At 42.8% G+C, this 23,706-nt stretch overlaps 1 protein-coding gene and 1 long non-coding RNA gene across 9 annotated transcripts in view; one reads left to right on the top strand and one right to left on the bottom strand.

Annotated features, from left to right (window-relative positions):
• plekhg5 (pleckstrin homology and RhoGEF domain containing G5) overlaps nt 1-23,706 on the bottom strand; it is a 93,194-nt gene that overhangs the window by 18,972 nt on the left and 50,516 nt on the right. For all 8 annotated transcript variants that reach the window (XM_033048226.1, XM_033048227.1, XM_033048220.1 and 5 more), the window contains 6 exons: nt 19,036-19,165; nt 15,573-15,675; nt 14,766-14,826; nt 14,152-14,243; nt 11,697-11,833; nt 5,259-5,422 (listed from right to left, as the gene is read on the bottom strand). In XM_033048226.1, coding sequence (XP_032904117.1) covers nt 5,259-5,422; nt 11,697-11,833; nt 14,152-14,243; nt 14,766-14,826; nt 15,573-15,675; nt 19,036-19,078 — 600 coding nt within the window. In that variant the 5' untranslated portion in view covers nt 19,079-19,165. The remainder of the gene's footprint in view (nt 1-5,258; nt 5,423-11,696; nt 11,834-14,151; nt 14,244-14,765; nt 14,827-15,572; nt 15,676-19,035; nt 19,166-23,706) is intronic.
• Nucleotides 13,849-22,596, top strand: LOC116990493. The gene is made up of 3 exons (XR_004416561.1): nt 13,849-13,860; nt 20,036-20,038; nt 22,491-22,596. It is a non-coding gene; the product is annotated as an uncharacterized LOC116990493 (long non-coding RNA).

Here is a 23,706-nt window from a genome sequence, read left to right as displayed (position 1 = left end):
TAACAACTGGTGACAGGAATACTCTGGCTGTGTCCCACATGCACAGTCCATTTCCCTGACTTTCTTTGCTGCTTTGCCTGAGATTTCCCCAGGTGCTGCCTTCTATTCCTATTCTCATTCAGTCATTCTATTACTATACTTTATTTAAAAAAATGTACACCACTCTAATTATGCACTACAATCTTGCACCATTCTGCTATTTTGCACTTGTCATTGTATTTATTAAATATACATTACTATATATTTTTTGTTTAGTCTGTACACAGGAAGGAACTTCATTGCACAATGGTCTATATGACAATAAACTAATCCAAATTCACAATGCCAGTTCCCTGTGCTCACCTTTGTCTGATGAGTAGCAATTTGCATAGCAGGTTAATCAACTGCAGATAAGGAGGGTGCAAGGTACAGCCTTACAAGGGCATTTCCTGAAGCCTCTGGAGTTGGAATCCACCTGGATTTTCCCTCGGTTCTTGTTAATCTGAGTGCCCATGGACGTCATAACAACCTGATGTTGACCCACTTCAAAAATGAAACTTTCTGGATGTTTTGGAAAATTTGAATCCATCTGAATTTCAGATCAAACCTGGTACCTAGATTAAAGTTTGCAGGTGTGCCATCCTATAGAATGATTTAGAAAACTGAGCTTAAATACCAAATGGGCACTTTCAGAATTTGAATTAATCTTTCAAAAGATGAAATCGGTAAAAGCGACTAGGAAACTGTGGAACTATCATAAAACCTATAGCTCGTCTGAAGAAGGAAGCCCGTTTGTTGCCTTTCCTTAATTTGAGCTGCTTGCGATTTCAGTTCCACACACAAAAACGACCAGGAAATTTGAGTTCTATCAAATTCAACAGAAAGAATCGAATCATCATCAAGCTGAGATGACAGGATATTGTATCTGCCAGGTTGTGGGCTTTTGTTGTTGACAAATTATGGAGGATGAGATTGAGGGAGTCAGAGAAAAAGTGATCAAAAAGGGGAAGAAAAGGATGTACTGTATGCAAAATCAATGGATGAGATTAAAAACGTTATAACTGTAAACCTCAGCAATAGGGAGAACAGAGGACTCATTAATAAGAAAATGAATAATGAACTGGCTCAACAAAAAGCATTCAGTTCCAATTTGTGTGAAATGTCTTGACACGATATCAGATGACGACGAGAATTTCATATTCATGCTGATCTCAGGAAACACTTCCTCTGTATGTGACATGGTTCAGTGTAGGGTCTCAAGGACAATGTGCAGGGTTTAAAGTAAAGATTAAATTAATAAATGTAATAATAATGTTATGGAATCGATACAGTTGATAGCTATTCTCCTCCCAGCCAGCAGGGGTAGTAATGGACTTAAGGAGACCTTATCCTGTGCCACTGTTTTGATTTTTGACAGATACCACTGAACCTGACCTTTGTATTAGCTGATATATACGATCAGGAAGCTTGAAGAAAATAAATTAACTTCCTAAAAGACGAAGCACAGCTTTGGTGTGTTAACATCTGATATGTTAGTGAGAAGCAAAATTGTTCCTGAAGTCAGGTAGCTTTGAAGAATGTTTTTTTCTCGAAAAAGAAAATTGGACAAGTAAAATATCTAACATCTGTTTACTTAAAAAAAAACGTAAAGAAAAATGTCTGCAATAGTCATCTCCATTACGGAATTTGGCATTCAAACCCAGAATTGTAAGGAATGTTGGGGGATGTGGTGGCATTTGTTTGCTGCTGAAATGAGTGCCGTGAGAAAACTTACATGTAATTGAATGGGGGATCTGCTGAACCGGGAGAAATCTGGTAATAAGAACATGTAAGTAATTGGTGGAGAAGTTGAAGAATCACATTATTCCAAAACAAAATGAGACAGGAGAAAACACAAAATGCTGGAGGGACTCAGCGGATCAGGCAGCATTTGTGGATGGAATAGACATATCACATTTCGGCTCCCTTCTCTCCATAGATGCTGCCTCACCCGCTCAGTTTCTCCAGCATTTTGTATCTACCTTCGATTTTACCAGCATCTGCAGTTCTTTCATAAACCCTTCTTCAGAGTGATTGGGTTATGGAAGAGAAAGTGGAAAAGTGAGGTGGGGGTGGGAGCGGACAAAGCTTCACAGGGGATAGGTCTCCCTCCAACTCTATCCACCTATCACTTCACAGACTTTATCCCATCTGCAACTCTCTTTATCAGCATCCTACCACTAATTCAATCAGCCTGAAGAAGTGTTCGCCCCGAAACATTATCTTTCCCTTCCCTCCCCACGGCTGCTGCTAGACCCACTGAATTCCTCCATGTCTATACTGTTATTTTCAAAGCCAGGAAATATGTTGGAACATAAATGCTCTGTCATCTTTGGTGCCAAGATTGACTGTTGATGCAAGAATACAGGACCAAGAACTGATGATAGATCATCTGCACACCTTGCCCACATGTACTGCTGTAAATGCAAAAGATCCTGTACTGCCTCTGGTGCTCGTCAGATACTCCATCGAAAAGAGGAGATTATACATTTTTTTGGAAATAATTTTAGAAATAACGTTGAATTAACCCGGTGGGGTCTGGGGAAGCGGTGAGAATGTTGCACTACGTATCATTTCCATAAGTAATATAAATAATTGAATGTATTCAATGCTATTGAATGTGTGCAAAATGCTAGTTTACAAAAAGAGGACAAAGCGCTGGAGTAACTCAGCAGGTCAGGCAGCGTCTCTAGAGGAAATGAATGTGTAATTTCAGGTCGGGCAGTCTTTGAGACAGGGGGGAAGAAAGCTGGAGGAGAGGTGGGGGCAAGACAACACCAGGTAAGTGATAGGTGGATACGGGTGGCTATTGGTATTTAGTTGATTCTACTGGTTTGGCTCAGCCACCAAGCACGACACCCGCAGGCTGCAGCGAATCGTCCAATCAGCTGAGAAGGTTGTTGGCTGCAACCTTCCCTCCATTGACGAACTGTACACTGCAAGGGCCAGGAAGCGAGCAGGTAAGATCATCTCTGACTCCTCTCACCCTGGCCATAAACTCTTTGAATCACTTCCCTCTGGAAGGCGACTCCGGACTGTGAAAGCTGCCACAGCCAGACATAAAAACAGCTTTTTTTACACGTGTAGTAGCTCTACTCAATAACCAAAAATATGTAGCCTCCTTTTGCACTGATATTTTATTTAATTCACATGTTTAATCGATAATGTTTTATTATTAATGTTTAATGTTTTATGTGTCATTCTTAATTGTCATTGTATGTCATGTTGTTATTTGCGAGTGGAGCATCAAGGCAAATTCCTTGTATGTGAACATACTTGGCCAATAAACGTATTCATTCATTCAAGCTAGCAGAGTTCATGCTGCTTTTGGGGGCACTGAGCTGAGATTTATGGCAGTACTGAGATTTGTGGGCATGGAGCTGACATTCATGAGCATAGTCTTGCTCATGTTTATAGTGAAGAATCTCATAGGGTCAGAGTAGAGTCTCTCAGATGAGGTGTAGCCTTGCCCAGACACCCTGGACCAGGCTAAATGATAATATCCGTGTGTCAATACATAACATCTCCCAGCTAAGACTGGTCATCAGAGAAATGAATATCAGTAAATACAGATGCTGGAAATCTGAAATAAAAATAGAAAATGCTGGAAACACTGCAATTCAGGCAGTACCAAAGGTCTTTGTTCTTATTAACTCTATTCTCCTTTCGTAGATGCTATCTGACCAATTGAGAGTTTTCAATATTTCCATTTTTATTTAAGACTAGCAAAGTTCAATTTCAAAATTTGTGGCATATTCAGAACGAGCAACTTCTAGACCATGGCAGACAAAAGTGCTGGAGGAACTCAGCGGGTGCAGCAGCATCTATGGAGCGAAGGAAATAGGCAACGTTTCGGGCCGAAACCCTTCTTCACACTGAAGTACGGTGGGGGTGGTGGGGAGCAGAAAGGAGAAAGGAAGAGGAGGAGCACGAGGGCTGAGGGAGAGCTGAGGAGGGGAGGAGACAGCAAGACCATGGCATCAGCACATGCAAGAGACACAAACAAGGAGATGAGAGGAGGACAAACAATCAGAGAGGCAGACAGAGATGATGAAACATACACTGAGGAAGGTTAAGCCACACTGACACACAGACACATAACTACCAGGTAAATTTCTGGGCGTCGTGTGGCGAGTGATTCACTTTTGCCCGCAAAGACAGTACTCCCATGGCAAAAGGCATGATGGTTATGAAATATTCTTCATTTGACTGGATGAATACTGTTGAAATAACTCTCAAGAAACTTGTCATCATCCAGCCCAAAGCAGTCACTTCATCAGCACCCCATTCACTATCCGAAACATTCTCTCCTTCCAGATACATCCTCAACATGTGCCACTTCTTTTCTCTCAGTAGGCGTGAATCATGGAATTCCCCCATATAACACTGTGAGTGCACCTTCACCAGATAGAGTGTAGCATCAACTAACTACACCTCCTCAAGAGCAATTAGGAGTGTGCAACAAATGCTGCCGTTGCCAGCAACACCCCACATTCTGCAAATTAGTTTTTTTTTATTTATTTATTTTTTTTAAAAAATATTTTATTTTATTAGAAGTAAGTACAATCATATGGCATCAAAGTGCCTAATATATATTTTCATAATACACTTTATGTACAGCTTCTTTTTTTGTTTTTTTTGTCATAATAAAGAAAGATAAGAGTAAGAAAATGAAATTGGATAGTAAAGGATAGAAAGACGTGAGATATATAGTGTGTGAAGAAAAAGAAAAAAGACGAATGAGTGAAGAAAGTTGAGGAAAAGAAAATAGGAAAAAGAGAATAAGACATAAAGAAAAGAAGTAAGGAGATCATTGTTTATAATCTTGACCATCCCTCGTCCAGTCCTGAAACAGTTAGCTTTTACAATTGTGTTGCACCATATGATTCCAAAAAGACGACAATTGGAGACCAACTCGTCTGATTTATCCATTAGGAGGAATCGCATTTCCTGCAAATTAGTTTCAAAATTCATTTAATGTCTATGTGTGAAATAAGAATTGTGGAGTCAATGAGATGTACAATCTGATCTGAGCCAAGACCCGTTCTCTGGCAACTGCATGTTATGCGCAGGAACCCTGGTGCGAACTCAGCCGCAGCGATTGTGACCTCTGCTGCCACATAGGTGTGATTAGTGACCAGTCCCAAAGATATATTCGTATTACATTTAAGGCTGTCATTTTAGTGATCGGCAACAGTTTAAGAATCTGTAAGAATCTTTGAAGAAATAGAATCTCTCACCACCATGTCCATGTTTTCCCGTCCCGGCAGAGGTTGCTCCATCCTGTCCACCACAGGGGCGCAGATATACGGGGGACTGACCATCGAAGCCCGTATGATGGGTAAGCTCAATGACTTGAACTCCTTGACAGCCTGTTCCACCTTCAGCTCCTTTCCGGCTTTCGCTGCAGAGTGAGAGCAGAGAATGATTCGAGCTGGAGTCAGGGGCAGTATTCCCTCTTCCCACGTCAACTTTGCCAACAGATCAAAGCAGAAATTTGGTGCAAAGGCACCCTCAAGCCAGACATTATTGATCTCCCCACAGGCTGTGGCCAAGAGACCGTTAATCAGCAGCATCAGCTTCAGAATTACCCTTGGTTCAGTGAATGATTGAAGTAGTAACTGCGGCATAGCATTATGCGGTATTTGCAATCTCAAATCAGACCCGCTCGTTGAAGCAATGCAGCATAAGCTCTCTCTTTCACCCTAGCATCTTGGTGACTGCTCACCCAGGGTATCAGACTATCCTCCTTATTCTATATTCTATAATAAACATACTTCCTTTCAAAAGAAGAGCACATCACGTTTCAATATGCACTCAACACAGATCTGCCTCTGAAATACTTTCAATATCAGTCACACTATAGTACACACCATCCAGCTCTGGCACATACTTGTTACAAACCTTCAACTTGATGCACACTTAATACTGATCACAATATGATACACACATAACATTAACCACACCCTCCGCTTGCTTAACACTGATCTGCTGCAAGTTTGACACTAACTATGCTTGGTATATGATCAATGTGAACTACATTCTGACACATGCATGGCTCAAGCCATATTCCCATTGCACACAAAGCATGCTCCAGAACAAAGTGACAACTGTCTATAATGCACTGATGCAATCTCAAAATTAGCCATTACAATGTATGCATTTGAAACAGGAGTTGGTACTTAATACTTAATGATTGATACATGATACTTAAGCCTGCACCTACATTCAGCTGATCCAGAAACTCCGTCTAATGTTCAACTAATTTCAAATATCCCTTGATCCCAATATTATCCAATTATCCAATTAATTTCAACACTGCTTATATTCCTGTACTTCGGTCCCCATCTGGCAGATGCCTGAGACCAGTCAACGCGAAAACACCCTGCACTTAGATCACACTCAATTCAGAGAGTGATGAGCTGGAACAGCGGCACAGAAGCTGCAGTCAGGAAGTATGAACTGGTCAGTCACCTTGAGTCATGCCTCGCGAGATCACCGGCAGTTTGACCCCTCATCTCAAGGTGGCCTTAGCATCACATAGTCTGTGGAATTCTCTGGCCTCAGAGGGCGGTGGAGGCGGGTTCTCTGGATGCTTTCAAGAGAGAGCTAGATAGGGCTCTTAAAAATAGCGGAGTTACGGGATATGGGGAGAAGGCAGGAACGGGGTACTGATTGGGGATGATCAGCCATAATCACATTGAATGGCGGTGCTGGCTCGAAGGGCTCGAAGGGCCAAATGGCCTACTCCTGCACCTATTGTCTATTGTCTATCAGCTCATAATTTAGTCATGGCAAGAGGTGGGAGAGAAAGGGAATGTCATTTTTTACGTTCAGATAGACTTCCTCGACCTGAAGTAAAGGCGTTTTATCGCTAAACAAGGAAACCTCGCGTGCTGTGATTTATTACATTCCTGGGTCTGGCTCTTGCACAACAGTTGAACCCTGCCTGTTGTAAGTGGAGGCAGGCACAGGAACATTCGTGCAGCAGTAATGAGGAAGTCAGTTGATTAATATTGTGTTCCTATGGCTCATAAACAGCAACATAATAAGGACAAGATAATATGTTTGGGTGATAATGGCCACAAAGGAGAACTCCTCGATGATTGTTTAAAATAACAGAGCAAGCACATTCAGCTGAGGGAGGGGACACAATCTCAGTTTAATGTCCAACCCAAATGATGATGACTACAACAGGGTAATGATCAGTAATGATTACAACATGATTATGAACAGAAGCCACTAAGAGCCAAAAGCCAGCAGACACCTGATCTATTTTTTTCATCTCATTACACTGACAGCAGATTTCTGGCTCGAGTATGGCGGAGGACAGCAATTGGAGCAAATTCAAAGGTCAAGTTCGGTATTGAGGGGATGTAGCTCAGCGGGGCTTGGGTGCAAGGGACATTGGTTTCCAGAAGCAGGCATTGTATTGTCATCCAAAACACGTCATCTGGGCTATGGTGACAGAGCAAAGTGAAAAGCATGTAGAACACTTAATTATATTTTCTCAAAATTATCCTGCCTCTTGCCTCTAATTTTGCAAATGCAACTTTGTTTCGTCTACCTTTTGTTTGGTTAGCTAATAATATATATTTCTTATGCATGTTCTAAGTTATGATATCAGTATTAGCGCAAAAAAAGCCCCCCCAAACAACCAGTGTGGATTAATATTACTGAAGTGGGAGCGAGGAGAGAAAGGTGAGGCAAACCAAGGAAGTCAAAGATGAAGAGAATTCTTTGCTTCAAGAGGTACCACTATTGTCCACTAGTTCAATGGGAGACAAACAACTGACCATGGCGATTACAGCACTGGCTCAGCAGACGGAGCGTCTGGTAATGTTGGCTTTCAACGCGAGGATTTACTTAACATTGTGCGTGCCTGCCTCAAAGGAGCCTTACCTTATACTTAACTCTTACTAAGCCTACTGAGGGAGTGTTTGGCACTGATATTGGATGACACAATGCATATGAATGTGAGTTGGACATTCTAGGCTAAAATTAATCTGTTTTGATGGATCCCCTTCCTTGTTCAATTATTTTTCCGCCAGATTGGAAAAAGCAGCAAGTTTGAACTAATCCCAAATCCTCAGAAACAGGAATATCCTCAACAAACTTTAAAGACACATCCTGTTGAACAAAGGACAATCAGCCTGGGTCAGAGAGCACAGCAGAGCCTGTCTTTCAATAGCTTTTCAATCAGGATGTCAATCCAAAAAGAGGTTACCTGAGATGAAGTATATTCATATCCATTTAATTCAAGATCACAGGGTAAAATGACCATGGTTCTCAGAGTCACATCCTGTCCTCACAATGCCAAAGCATGAGGCATCTCCCGGTATTTATATATATTACAACTGCAGTATTATTCTATGGTGAAATTAATGAGCCAGCCATGTTTCACTGCAAATGCCCTGGAGATTGGTGCTATCAACAATGTGAATTTGTTTTAAAAGTTTGCTACTTTTTTCCCTGAATCACATATCAACAGACTAGACCTGATAACGGGGCAAAATGATCACTTCACAAGAGAAATGTTAGTTTTTATCAAATTTGTGGTCGTTGTTTATTTAGATTTCCAAAAGATATTTGATGGTTCCTCTGAGACGTTATGGAATATAATTGAAGCACATGAAACTGCGGGCAATTTATTGGCCTGAATAGAACATTGGTTGAGTGCCAAGATAATGAGGTTAGAGATAATGAAAGATACTCAAATTACTACGATGAGACTCACACAGATCTGTGCCAAATGGTGGAATATTCACCAATGTTATAAGTGACGTACGTGATGGTAATAGTAAACCATTTATTCATGTTTGCTAGTCTTGCATAAGTTTTGGACAAAACATAGGATGAATTAAATTACTAAAATATATGAAATGGAGGACAGCCAAGTAATGGTGATTAACAATAACAATTTATTGTGTTCATTTTACTAAATGCATTAACCATGTGTAACCCTTGAGTTTGCAAAAAGTTGACATTTGCTTCCGTGAACTACTTTCAACCAATTACCTTGTCTCAGAGCTTAGATCCTGATCCATATCCTGTTGGCCCAGTTCGCTAGTCTCTCTATTCCCCTCACACACCCAACTCAGAATGGAGCCATCTGTCAGGCTCTTGGGTGCTCTCCCCAAGCTCCAGCTTGCAATGTCCGATCTATCGCATATTCTGTTTTTATTTTATAAACTAAGCAAGGAATGCAAACATGTTACTTGAGACACATGGTGCCTGCCAATGTCTGAGGGGAGGAAACTGGAGATGCTCAAGAGCACGGAAATGGAGCTGTGCAGACATCTGAAGGCTTTAGGACTCCCAAAGATCATTAGATACAGTTCCTAGGGACTGTTAGTAATAAGCTGAACACGGGGAACCACGTTTACTAAAGAAGGAGGACTTATCAGATGTCCCAGGATGGAAGGCCTCGTCTTGGAAGCAGATGCAGCAGAGACGGGGAAATTGAGAGCAGGGGATTGCATCTTTGCAGGGTGGGAGGAAGTGTAGTCCAAATAACTGTAAGAGTCAGGAGGTTCTTATTAGACGCCAGTCAATAATCTGTCATGGAGATAGAGGGATCAAGAAAGGCGAGGGAGGTGCCAGAGATACACAGTTAAACTATGAATATTAGATTATTCTATGAGGGGTTATAAGACAAAACATTCTTCCTTGAACCGTTTTTGTTTACTCTTACCTTTACCAATGCAATAAAGCAGCGATTGATTTACGAGTTATTTTTTATAATTGTGTGATTGAAATTTTGAGTTGAACAGCGGCCACAATTAATAGATGAAATGAATGAGGTAAATCTGTGGTGAATGGATTTGTGACTAAGAAAACGTGAGGTTATTCGTTCTTATTTTAACATAAATAAATCCCTCTGCAATTGGATCCTCGACTTCCTCACTCACAGACCACAGTCTGTTCGTATTGGTGGAAATGTGTCAGTCTCGATAACAATCAGCACGGGAGCACCTCAAGGCTGCGTGCTCAGCCCCCTGCTGTACTCACTCTATACTTATGACTGCATAGCCAGTCACAGTGCGAACTCCATCATTAAGTTCGCTGACGACACCACTGTTGTGGGACGTATCACTGATGGGGATGAGTCAGAGTATAGAAGAGAGATCGAGCAACTGTGCATATGGTGCCAGCGCAATAACCTAGCCATCAACACCAGCAAAACCAAGGAACTGATTGTGGACTTTGGAAGGAGGAGGAGGGGAACCCACAGCCCCATTTATATCAACGGGTCGATGGTTGAAAGGGTCAAGAGCTTCAAATTCCTGGGCGTGCACATCTCCGAAGATCTTTCCTGGTCCGAGAACACTAATGCAATTATCAAGAAAGCTCATCAGCACCTCTACTTCCTGAGAAGATTACGGAGAGTCGGTTTGTCAAGGAAGTCTCTCTCTAACTTCTACAAGTGCACAGTAGAGAGCATGCTGACCGGTTGCATCGTGGCTTGGTTCGGCAATTTGAGCGCCCTGGAGAGGAAAAGACTACAAAAAGTAGTAAACACTGCCCAGTCCATCATCGGCTCTGACCTTCCTTCCATCGAGGGGATTTATCGCAGTCGCTGCATCAAAAAGGCTGGCAGTATCGTCAAAGACCCACATCATCCTGGCCACACACTCATCTCCCTGCTACCTTCAGATAGAAGGTACAGGAGCCTGAAGACTGCAACAACCAGGTTCAGGAATAGCTACTTCCCCACAGCCATCAGGCTATTAAACCTGGCTCGGACAAAACTCTGATTATTATGAACCCATTTTCTGTTATTTGCACTTTATCAGTTTATTCATGTGTGTATATATTTATATTATGGTATATGGACACACTTATCTGTGTTGTAGTAAATGCCTACTATGTTCTGTGTGCTTAAGCAAAGAAAGAATTTCATTGTCCTATACAGGGACACATGACAATAAACTCACTTGAACTTGAACTTGAATTAGAAAGGCGCATTTGCCAAATGGTTAAAGCTAGAACAGATTTGGAATTATGGATATATTGTGGACAGGTACAGAAAATATTAGAAACAAAAAGAATGGAATGCTGGATGTATATCTGGAGGACAAGTTTAAGCGATGGAAGTCGCTCTAATTTTATAAAAAAAAGGCCCAGTTAGATCACATCTGGTGTACATATTGGTTTTAGGTGGGAGTGAACTATTGAACTAACAAAACCATCTCACACTGAGGAGCTGGTCGTCACTGTTAAAGTCTGCATTTCTTCGCCTTTATCCCATCAAAAGGTTTGTGGTGAGCTGCTGCAGTGCTTACGTGAAGTTTCTTTTTCCACGGTGTTGTTGGCAAAGAATTTCTGGATTTAGATTAGATACTGTGAACGAACAGCAATCTATCTCTTGCTGTTAGACAGAGACAAAGATCTATCTCTAGGCTCTGAGATAGATCTGAGGCAGAGACCATTAAGTGCCTCCTCATCCAACACTTGCAAAATGTAACTCAGTTCAGGACAAACACCAGTGCTGTCTACAAGTAGGTGCTACAACAAGAAGCTCATCCATGAGCAGTGCTCCCGGCAGTCTGTTGTTCATTCTGCCTGCTAGCTTGGCAAACAGCCGCTCAACCTAGCACTGCCCCCGAGATCTGTCATAATTACAGCGTCACTGAAATAAATCTGAAATCGCGAATGCCCCTCAGGAGACAGCCTACCTTTTACTTTCAGGAAGTGTCCCCCAAAACGGTATGCCTCAAAGTACAAGGCCAGGGGTGTGTAGGAATGGTCCAAGAAAATCTCCACTTGGTTCAACTCAATTCCTTTCCTCTCAAATACTGGCACCAGTGTGTCCCTGCAGAAGAGATAAGCACACATTACTATAAAATAATGAAAGTCCAACAGCGCCGAACACCTCCGCTCAGTCCGCAATAACCTACCTGACCTCCCGGTGGCTCAGCACTTCAACTCCCCCTCCCATTCCCAATCCGACCTCTCTGTCCTGGGTCTCCTCCATTGCCAGAGTGAGCAACAGCGGAAATTGGAGGAACAGCACCTCATATTCCGTCTGGGGTCCTTGCGTCCTTATGGCATCAACATTGAATTCTCCCAATTTGGCTAGCCCGTGCTGTCTCCTCCCCTTCCTTCACCCTCTAGCTGTCTCCTCCCACCCTCCCATCCGCCCGCCCTCGGGCTCCTCCTCCTCCTCCCCTTTTTCCTTCTTTCTTTCCCCACCCCCCATCAGTCTGAAGAAGGGTTTCGGCCTGAAACGTCGCCTATTTCCTTCGCTCCATAGATGCTGCTGCACCCGCTGAGTTTCCCCAGCAATTTTGTGTACCAGTGGCAATTCATTCACTGGATCGTGTCTATGGTTGTCACAGTCTCACCGTAAAGTTGAAGCACAGACAGAGTCCGTTTGTCCCATTGAGTCCATGCTGGCTCCGTGTGAGAGCAATCTAACCAGTCACACACGTAACCCCAGCATTCCTCTTCCTTTTGAATTACACATTCCATGATTGTTTCACAATATGGAAGAGGTAAATGTGGGGCTCCAATTATGTTACACGTAATCACTGTGACCAGGCAGTAGTTGGGGAATATAAGTGTGACACACTCGCCAGAGTGAACAGCAGGAGCAGAGTTCTGTGATGGCATCGCAAGGCCGGGTTCAGATTTGTGAGTGTGAGCCACTCGGTCAGTTTGGAACAGGTCTTGAGGTTTATGAAGTACTGCCCCTTGGGAAGCAGTGAGGCTTGATTAGTGCTGCTCAGGCAGGCACATGGGTTTTATTATATTAATGTAAACTCAAGCCCTCGAAATACCAGCAGCAATTGCAGAAGGGCCTGATAACACCTTGACTTTGACACTCCAGTGTAATATGTAACAGCTTTACTCTGTCTGGTACTGGTTGGCCTCAGTAACGCACACACGTCTTTGTGCATCACTGTGCCCTCCATAATGTTTGGGACAAAGACCCATCATTTATTTATTTGCCTCTGTACTCCACAATTTGAGATTTGTAAAAGAAAAAAATCACATGTGGTTAAAGTGCACATTGTCAGATTTTAATAAAGGCCACTTCTATACATTTGGTTTCACCATGTAGAAATTACAGCTGTGTTTATACATAGTCCCCCCATTTCAGGGCACCATAATGTTTGGGACTCAGCAATGTCATGTAAATGAAAGTAGTCATTTTTAGTATTTTTGTTGCATATCCTTTGCATGCAATGACTGCTTGAAGTCTGCGATTCATGGACATCACCAGTTGCTGGGTGTCTTCTCTGGTGATGCTCTGCCAGGCCTGTATTGCAGCCATCTTAGCTTATGCTTGTTTTGGGGGCTAGTTCCCTTTTCTCTTCAGCATATAAAAGGCATGCTCAATTGGGTTCAGACCAGGTGATTGACTTGGCCACTCAAGAATTAACCATTTTTAGCTTTGAAAAACTCCTTTGTTGCATGAGCAGTATGTTTGAGACCATTGTCTTGCTGTAGAATGAACCACCGGCCATTGAGTTTTGAGACATTTGTTTGAACTTGAGCAGATAGGATGTGTCTATACACTTCAGAATTCATTATGCTACTACCATCAGCAGTTGTATCATCAATGAAGATAAGTGAGCCAGTACCTTCAGCAGCCATACATGCCCAGGCCATTTCACAGATGAGGTGGTATGCTTTGGATCTTGGGAGGACTATGTATAAACGCAGCTGTAATTTCTACTTTGTGAAGCCAAAATGTATAAACATGGCCTTTAATAAAATCTGACAATGGGCACTTTAACCACATGTGATTTTTTTCTATTACAAATCTCAAATTGTGGAGTATAGAGGCAAATAAATAAATGATGGGTCTTTGTCCCAAACATTATACAGGTCACTGTATCTGAAAAAAAATGCTAAAGGCAATTAATTACTCGTGCATGGATTACTAAATGCTAGTGCGTGATAAACTCAAGTATATATGTTCATAGAGAGAATAATTCAAAGGGATAAGAAGTTGGGGGTTCCAATCCCAGCCTGGTTTACTATGAGGATATAAACATAGGCTGCGATGATTCATTGGTTACTCCACAACAGAACCAGTGGAACTAATAGACAGTTAATGTTCTCAGGACTGCTTGGCAAGGGATGCGACAGATTCGGGAATCTTTGAGAACCTCTCCTACATACCCGAGAGTCCTTTTCTTCATTGCAGGGACAACTTCTGTCTCAATGTTGACATTCAAATCAAACTTCAGAGTGAAACATTCCTTACTGGGGTCCTGCAAAACAAGAAGAGAGAATAAGCATCCGGGAGCAATGCTGGATAACAGGGAGTTGATGGAGACACAGTAGGGAATATAGGACAGACAATAGCTTCTCTCAATAATCCCACTATTTTCCACATCACAACTGAACAGGACTTTTTAGCATCCAATATTAGAGAGCTCATGTTATTTCTGGTATAGCCTTCATAGCCAGTCCAGACCGATAACACAAAGCCGTTTAGCTCTGGCCATCTTAAATCCCATAATGGCTTCTCATCTGATGAGATGTCATAATGACTTATGCTCTACTATAAAATTGCTATATAATCAGAATCAATATTGGAAAGTAGTTCATTCCCTCCCAAAGTCCGGCCCTAGTTGCTTCTGTCCTGGGAGAGTGCAGCACAATATTTTGGAGGCCATTTAAGTAATGCCCTAGGCAGAAATTGAAGAGGGAGATAGGTGAATAGGAAGGGTGGGTCAGATGAAATGGAGCCCATGATATTGAACACAGTGCACTATGAAGATGAACCTCACATCAGTGTGTCGACGGCGAGCTTTCTTCTTGCTTAGCTTGAGTGCAGAATTTCTCTTCTCACTGTAAGGTGGAGAGAATTCAATGAGAACCTGCTTTACCACAAATACAATACCCTCCTTACACCAATAAATTATCACCTTCACTCTCCCCCCACATTCAGTCCCAGGTTCAATCAATTGAGGCGAGCCATGTTAAAGGACCTTAGGTAGGGATCAATTCCCCTTTACTCCCCAGAGCCTCTGGTATATATTGGGTAACTCTGCTTACTGCATCACTGAACCAATGTGAGAGAAATGCACGATTCTGTCCCTCAGGATAGTGGGACCATGTGCAGAGTTAACAGGCTTTTTGTCAGGACCCTTCTTCTGAGATGCTGCCTGACCTGCTGAATTACTCCAGCAGTTTGTGACTTTTTGGGGGTATTAATAGTTCTTAGTCACATATAGGACCACAATTCTGGATAATAACAGCCTCAGAGTGCAAGCAATGTCAAAACTGGACAAAACTGGAAAGTCTTGATCAAAGTCCTGGTTCAGTAATTTGGCAATAATTTACTAATTTAAGATTTCTGAAAAGAAAATTCAGATAAAAATCAGCCACATGTTTAACTCTCTGTCCCACCCACTCTCCTGACATCAGTCTGAAGAAGGGTCTCGACCCGAAACGTCACCCATTCCTTTTCTCCAGAGATGATGCCTGACCCGCTGAGTTACTCCATCATTTTGTGTCTACCTTTGATTTAGCTCTCTGGAATTTGGTTTAAGACCCACTTGAGCAAAATGCTCTGGTCCTGGACAGGCTTTTACCTCTTTCCATCCATCCCACTGTCATCATCTTCCTCCTTGTCCGACGAAGTTCTGGTCTGGGGCGGGCACGATCGTGTTGAGACATTCCGGGCCAAAACAGATCCTATGAAAACAACAGGAGATAAGGGTTTTGCCAAATCCTATCTCTGGTGCTACCTCTTGAAATCTAGGAAGCGTAATCCTTCCAAGATTTTGATGCTTGCACAACTCAAGCTTCTTATTTGTAGGAAGGAACTGCAGATGCTGGTTTAAACTGAAGATAGATACAAAAAGCTGGAGTAACTCAGCGGGACAGGCAGCGTCTGTGGAGAGAAGGTATGGGTGACGTGTGGAGAGAAGGAATGGGTGACGCGACAGGCAGCATCTGTGGAGAGAAGGAATGGATGACGTTTCGAGTCGAGACCCAAGGGTCTCGACTCGAAACGTCACCCATTCCTTCTCTCCACAGATGCTGCCTGTCCCGCTGAGTTACTGAGTTCCTTCTCTCCACAGATGCTGCCTGTCCCGCTGAGTTACTGAGTTCCTTCTCTCCACAGATTCTGCCTGTCCCGCTGAGTTACTCCAGCTTCTTGTGTCTATCTTCAAGCTTCTTATTTATCTTCAGTTTCCACCACTTTGAAATGTTTTCTCTGAGCCCTTATGACTTATTACTCCAACTTTCCTTCATACCATGCCTTAAAAACTAATTATTCGACTGAGATTTTGTTCTTGTACAAATAATCTTTTGTAATTCAATGTCAAATTTTACTGGAGAACATTGAGATATTTTATGTAATGAGGCATAATGTAAACTTGAGTTGGATCGAGGTTTGAAATGGAGCCGAGTGATCTCATGGCTCAAGTACATGAAAAAGGAAATTATGTTTATAAAGAAAATCATAATGTATTGTGTTTCCTCTTGTAAAAGATGGAATCAGCGTTTGCATTTTCCCCATTCATTCAGTTCATTGTGTATTGCTGGCAAAACCAGCATTCATTGCCAAAGTTAATCTCCCTCAAGATAGTGGTTGTCAGATGCCTGCTTGAATCCCTGCAATCTGTGAATTTATTCCCAAATAGGGAATAGACCGGTGATCCAGAGTCTTTATGATCCAGCGAATCTGAAATCCTACCATAGCAGCTGTGGAATTTATGTTTGGTCAATTGAATAAATTCTGGAACTAGAAAGTGTGTGGTGCTGTAAAATAGCCAACTGGTTCATTTATGTCCTTTTATGGGAGGGTAACTGTTGATTTTACCCGATCCAGCCTAAATGCAACCAAACCAACAGCAATGCGGTTCACTATTAACTGACCTCCAAGAAGGCTCGCTACTTACATCAAAGGTAAAAAGGGACGTGTGATGTTGATCTGAAGATATCACGTAGTAAGTTTAATTACATCAAACTGTTGCTTGATCGGTCTGCCAGATTTTGGCACAACTCCACACATGTTAATGAAGGAGAGTCTGCAGGGTTGGCTGTGTCGGGAAAATCCTGGTTGTGTTTAGTTTAGTTTCGTTCAGAGATACAGCGCGGAAAGAGGCCCTTCGGCCCACCGAGTCCGAGCCGACCAACGGTCCCCGCACATTAATACTATCCTACACACACTAGGGACAAATTTACATTCATACCAAGCCAATTAACCTACAAACCTTTGGAGTGTGGGAGGAAACTGGAGATCCCGGAGAAAACCCATGCCGGTCACAGAGAGAACGTACAAACTCCGTACAGACAGCGCGCATCGTCGGGATCGAACCCGGGTCTCTGGAACTGTGAGGCAGCAACTCTATTGCTGCTTCACCGTGCCCCAGTGTTCAAATCTGCTGCTAAGTTTGATGCTGGATGGTGTGTCCAAGTTTATCATTGTTCTCTGAAATCTGAATGACTTTCTAGGCAGTTAAATGTTAACCACAAAACATAGAAACATAGAAATTAGGTGCAGGAGTAGGCCATTCGGCCCTTCGAGCCTGCACCGCCATTCAATATGATCATGGCTGATCATCCAACTCAGTATCCCGTACCTGCCTTCTCTCCATACCCTCTGATCCCCTTAGCCACAAGGGCCACATCTAACTCCCTCTTAAATATAGCCAATGACTGGCCTCGACTACCCTCTGTGGCAGGGAGTTCCAGAGATTCACCACTCTCTGTGTGAAAAAAGTTCTTCTCATCTCGGTTTTAAAGGATTTCCCCCTTATCCTTAAGCTGTGACCCCTTGTCCTGGACTTCCCCAACATCGGGAGCAATCTTCCTGCATCTAGCCTGTCCAACCCCTTAAGAATTTTGTAAGTTTCTATAAGATCCCCTCTCAATCTCCTAAATTCTAGAGAGTATAAACCAAGTCTATCCAGTCTTTCTTCATAAGACAGTCCTGACATCCCAGGAATCAGTCTGGTGAACCTTCTCTGCACTCCCTCTATGGCAATAATGTCCTTCCTCAGATTTGGAGACCAAAACTGTACGCAATACTCCAGGTGTGGTCTCACCAAGACCCTGTACAACTGCAGTAGAACCTCCCTGCTCCTATACTCAAATCCTTTTGCTATGAAAGCTAACATACCATTCGCTTTCTTCACTGCCTGCTGCACCTGCATGCCCACTTTCAATGACTGGTGTACCATGACACCCAGGTCTCGCTGCATCTCCCCTTTTCCTAGTCGGCCACCATTTAGATAATAGTCTGCTTTCCTGTTTTTGCCACCAAAATGGATAACCTCACATTTATCCACATTATACTGCATCTGCCAAACACTTATACTGCATCTGCCAAAAAGTATGAGACTTGAGATACATACAGGTCAAAGCAAATTAGATATTTCCTTCTATTAACGATATCTGTGGAGAAGATGGGTTTTATATAATATTAGCTTTCTAATTCAAATGAATGAAACTTAAACTTAAATTTCCAAACCATCATTTTGAAAATAATCCAGAGTTCTGGAAGATCCATCAAACAACTAAGTCATCTGCTAAATCTGATAGTATTGGCCAGCAGTTAGAACCACTTGCACTACAAGATATGTTCAAATGTCTGCTGGCTGCAAGCAAGGTATGAGATGATTGGGGGACATGAAGTCTGAAGAAGGGTCTCGACCCAAAGCGTCACCAATGTCTTCTCTCCAGAGATGCTGCCTGTCCCACTGAGTTACTCCAGCATTTTGTGTCTATCTTTGGAGGACATGAAACATGGATTGAGAGTATTATTTAGAGAATGGGAGAGTGGAGGAGGGCAAGGATATATAACACCTTGTTTATGAATAACAATACGTTCAAGGTCAGGCAGTAACTGGCCTGGCAGTGGGTTGCTGTGTTTTCCTGTCTGCACGATAACATCACTGTGTGTGTGTGTGGCTTGGCAAGGTCAAAATCCTGTGAAAACGAAGGTGCTAGGAATGTTATCAGGCATGATGCCAGTGCAATCAGGAAAACACAGCAAGGCAAACAAAGAAGGGAGTGAATAGTGGAAGAGAACAAAAGACAGACCTTGAGGTGGGAGGTCAAATCTGATATGCCGGTCAAAATGCATTGCCTCGTGGAGTTGGCTGTCACATGATGCACAGAGGTTCAGTGGGGACTGATTGTTAATGTCCTGACAATCACCATGGTGGCATACCTGAAAGAGGAAGACATCGCGTTAGAAAAATGCTGAGCAGAAATGAACCAAAAACTGACCAATATGTCACACAAAATGCAACAAAAGACAATCGTAACCAAGAAGTATATGTGTCTGAGTCTGAGAAGTGGAGGATATGATCAAATAGTGTAAGGTTTTTCTCCTCGAGTTGAAAGCAGGATTACATCTGACATTGTACAGAAAACTGAGAATGTGTTTGGGGTATTCCTGCCCTTGCTAATGTGGAAACATGCCGTGGCTCTTCATTGCCATTACTGTGTCAGAGCCCTTTATTAGAACGAGCACAATCATGATATTCCACTAATCGTATCGTTTTACAACCCAGTTTGAGCACAGATTCACGTGAACCATGACTGACGTGGCTGCTGGTTACATAATCAATCTTTTACTGGCAGATAAGAGACAACAAATAGTTAGTGACGTCCTTGGCTTACCTCAGGAAAATAAGAATTTCCTTTGCTACCATGCTTGGCCTTCTGCCAAGTTAAAAACCTCAAGCAAACTCAGTGTGAAACCTTCAGTCTCCCGAAAATATGCGCTACCTCCCAGTCAGCTACTTAGTCTGTTTATCCACAGCTTCTTCCTCACCAGATAGATGTTTTATTAAGAGCTGCAGGGTGTGCAAGTCCAGCATCTCTGGATATCAGTCTTGCTCCCAACATAACTTTGGCTTTGTCCCTTCGCAAACTTCAGTGAAATCGGCAGCTTCATAAAAGGTCCTGGTTTCAGTTCCCATGACAGGGAGTGGGGAATTAGAGCCATGCAGATCTATGTGGTGAAATGACACAGTGAGGAGGATTTTGGGTATACAAGGGGTTGGGAATCTGTGCTAGGGCCTGGCTGGAAGAGAGGGTTAGAACTCCAGATAAATAAAATATAACACCAGAAACAGCCTTTATATCCTGCTGTGGGTTTCCGTTAGTTATGACTCATTCTGAGCACTGTAAGAGCAGTCAATGAACCATATATCCCTCTATTTTGTACATTTCTCATTTGTTTTTGCAAAAGATAAGCAAAATGTCTCCTTCACTGGCTTAATTCAGCCTGTGGGCAGTAACTGATCATTAGCCATGAGTCAGGGAATAACGGCCCCTTATACTGTCCCAAACACTTCTCAGGCAGGTATAACATACGTTGACTATTGGCTCAAGCTCTGTATTTGACAGTCTGTATATTGCCCCCATCAAATACTCCCACAGAAGGTATAAGCACAGATTATGTTCAGAGCATGAGCCGGGATATATAGTTCAATGCACTCGGAGCTTCCTTTGTAAAGCTCAGGATCCACGTGCTGTACATAGTGATGGAGGTTGAACTCCAGTGGATGACGGCTGCTGGCTAACGTGTTTCATTGGAAGTTGCAGGGGACACCATACTGCGAAACTCATTGCATCTGATGTACAATTGAGTTCTAGGAAAAAGCTGCGAACGAGCAAATTTAGATAGATGGCCAATTAACTGTCAGCAGGAAAAGATATCACCTAATCCAGTTGAGAAACGATGCCAAAGTAGGCATTAAAACCCTTCTCCAGCCCTTGAGCAATATGAAGGAGGCGACTGACCAGAAACACCACTGTCCATTACCTCCACAGATGCTGCCTGACCCACTGAGTTATTCAAGCACTTTGTGTTGTGCTAAAGATTCCAGTATATGAAGTATTTTTGTGTCTACTGCACTTATCAGTCTCGTTGAGACCTTGAGGAATATGATTCAAATCAAAAATAGAAGGCATGTTTGGTCATTCTATGTTATCATCACTTTCAGTCGAATGCTCCAAGGATTTTACTTTCTCAGAGAATCCTCCACCAATATTTATCAGGGAGGCATTTTGTGTTTGGCCGTAGTAAACTCCCAGAGGGGATTTCCCTGCTGGAATCGTCATAGTGATCCATAAGGTCATGGGCCATAAGATGTTGCAGTTGAGGGCAACTGGCCGGTGGATGATGTCATTGACAGGCTAGGGGGATGCTTCATCACTGCCGCTGATGGGCCCACTGAGCAGGACTGGCTGAATTTTGACTTGGCTTCAAGCACATTGTACGGAGGAAAAGGCAACCAGAAGAAGTATTGTCAGAATAGTTGTCAGAAGTCCTCAATTTATAATGAAGTAAATCCTCCCACTGATGGGACTGAAATCCAGAGCTCAATCTTTTAGTGGAGAGAGAAAATTAAGTAGTTTTAAAGCTCAGCCCAGACATTGAACAGACACCGGTATAAATATTGTGCTCTGGGCAGTCTTTTTACAGTAGTTCAGTAAACCAAGAGTGTCTTCATCTGGCTCTGCGAACGTTGAACTACAGCTGCAAGGTCTGATATCAACTACTCAGGAATGATCCACGTTTACATGGGGTGAGGACTCTTTTAATTCCTTTCACTGATAAACTGTCCGTGAGCTTAAAGCGCCAGACTCTCTTGTTATTCCAAGTGTTTGCCTGTTCTTAGGACACAAACTCCAATATCACATGGGAAACTAATCCAAAAATGTAACAGTCTCTGGGATCCAGGTAAAGTAGGCGAATTGGATCAAATATTTCTTGCTATTAGGTGGCAGAAGGTAATTGTGGTTGGTTGCTTCTGTGACTGGAAGCCTGTGAGCACTGGCGCACAAAAATGCTGGAGAAACTCAGCGGGTGCAGCAGCATCTATAGAACGAAGGAAATAGGCAATGTTTCGGGCCGAAACCTTTCTTCAGACTGATCGAAGGAAATAGGCAACGTTTCGGGCCGGAAGGAAATAGGCAACGTTTCGGACCGCTCCATAGATGCTGCTGCACCCGCTGAGTTTCTCCAGCATTTTTGTGTACCTTCGATTTTCCAGCATCTGCAGTTCCTTCTTAAACAGCCTGTGAGAACTGATAGGGACACATCAAGACCAATACTGGGATCCTTACTGTTTGCTTATATACATTAATAATTTTGATTTCTATGTAGGATGTATGATTACTAAGTGACTGATCTTATACAAATGTATCCCGTACCTGCCTTCTCTCCATACCCTCTGATCCCCTTAGCCACAAGGGCCACATCTAACTCCCTCTTAAATATAGCCAATGAACTGGCCTCGACTACCCTCTGTGGCAGGGAGTTCCAGAGATTCACCACTCTCTGTGGAGATATGGATCATTGGGTAAAATGTGCAGAACAATGGGAGTTGGAATTTAATCCTGATCAGTGAGAGGTGATGGACTTTGGGAGGACAAATTAGGAAAGGACTAGCATAATGAATGGAAGGGCCTCGGGGTGTATTGAAGAACTGCAGGACCTTGGAGTAAAAGTCCAAGGATCACAGTGGCAGCACAATAAGGTGATGAAGAAGGCATTTAGGATGCACGCCTTCATTGCATGGTGGTTATGCAGCGCTGGATTTCCATGTCACCACACTTTAGGAAGGACGTGACTGCCCTCGGGAGCTGCAGAGGAAATTAACCACGATTTTGCCAGACATGGAGTGTTTCAGTTATGAGGAGAAACGGGTTGTTTTCTTTACATGAGGAGGGTGAATGTGACATGATGGAGATACTACAAATGAGAAAAGGGACATTTAAAGGGTTTCCCATGGATCGTCACCATTGTTGTGGTGGAGAAGCGTGTGTGGACCTGAGATCCAGAGGGCGATGCTGTCTGGAACTATGCTCCTGGTGGGGCCACCCATGGCGGTAAGGTCGAGTGGGAGGGCTCTGACAAAGAGCAATTGAACCAGGACCTCAACGGTGGAACAGGCGGAGGACGATAGCTGACCTTAGTGCAGCAGAAAAGGGTCATCTTGGACTCCATGCCACTGGATCCTGACCCAGATCTGTCAAGGACCGTGAGGTGGCTGTCTGTGCACCAGTCTCCCCACGTTAAACAATGTCGCACACAGGCGTCCTCCATATAGGGAACAGCATCCTGGAGACACCCATAGTCAGCCATGACCAAAGGTGGGCCTAAGATAAAGTGTTATAGCAGGAAACTTTACTTCATAGAAGGGGTGACAAAAACTGGAGGGTATAGGTTGGGGATGGGGGTTAGGTAGTTTAGAGGAGATCTGAGGAGGATTTTTTTCACTGCCTAGATGATTACTTGAATTACCAATGCATTTAAGTAATTGGATCAAGTGCTGGTCATGGTTCTAGTACAGATGAGTCCTTGACGATCAGGATGAATGTGGTGAACACAAGGTGCAGTTTCTGTGTTGTATGACTCTGTAGTAAGTGGATCTGATGATGTAACTATAAATCCTTTCCTCACTCCAGTTTTCTAGGATTGATCTGAAAATTAGAGCAATGATGAAATGAAATTTTAAAAAATATTTGCACACAAAAAGTTTGCTAGTAACTTGGAACTTTCTTCCACAAAGCCAATTAATGGAAGGTTAATTGCTAATTATAAATCTGAGATTTTTAGATTTGAGGTAAACGCCGGAGGAGAAAGAGATTGATTTAGGAATAGATCATAGATCAACTGCAATCTTACTGAGTGGCATCACAGCCCTTGGGGTTAATGGGCTTGTTCCTGTTCCTAAATCATTCAGGATTTCT

The sequence above is a fragment of the Amblyraja radiata genome, chromosome 31, assembly GCF_010909765.2.
Source record: "Amblyraja radiata isolate CabotCenter1 chromosome 31, sAmbRad1.1.pri, whole genome shotgun sequence".
In the NCBI taxonomy this organism is placed as follows: domain Eukaryota; kingdom Metazoa; phylum Chordata; class Chondrichthyes; order Rajiformes; family Rajidae; genus Amblyraja; species Amblyraja radiata.
Note: the sequence above shows the minus strand (reverse complement) of the source record. Positions and strands in the feature narration are given on the sequence as shown.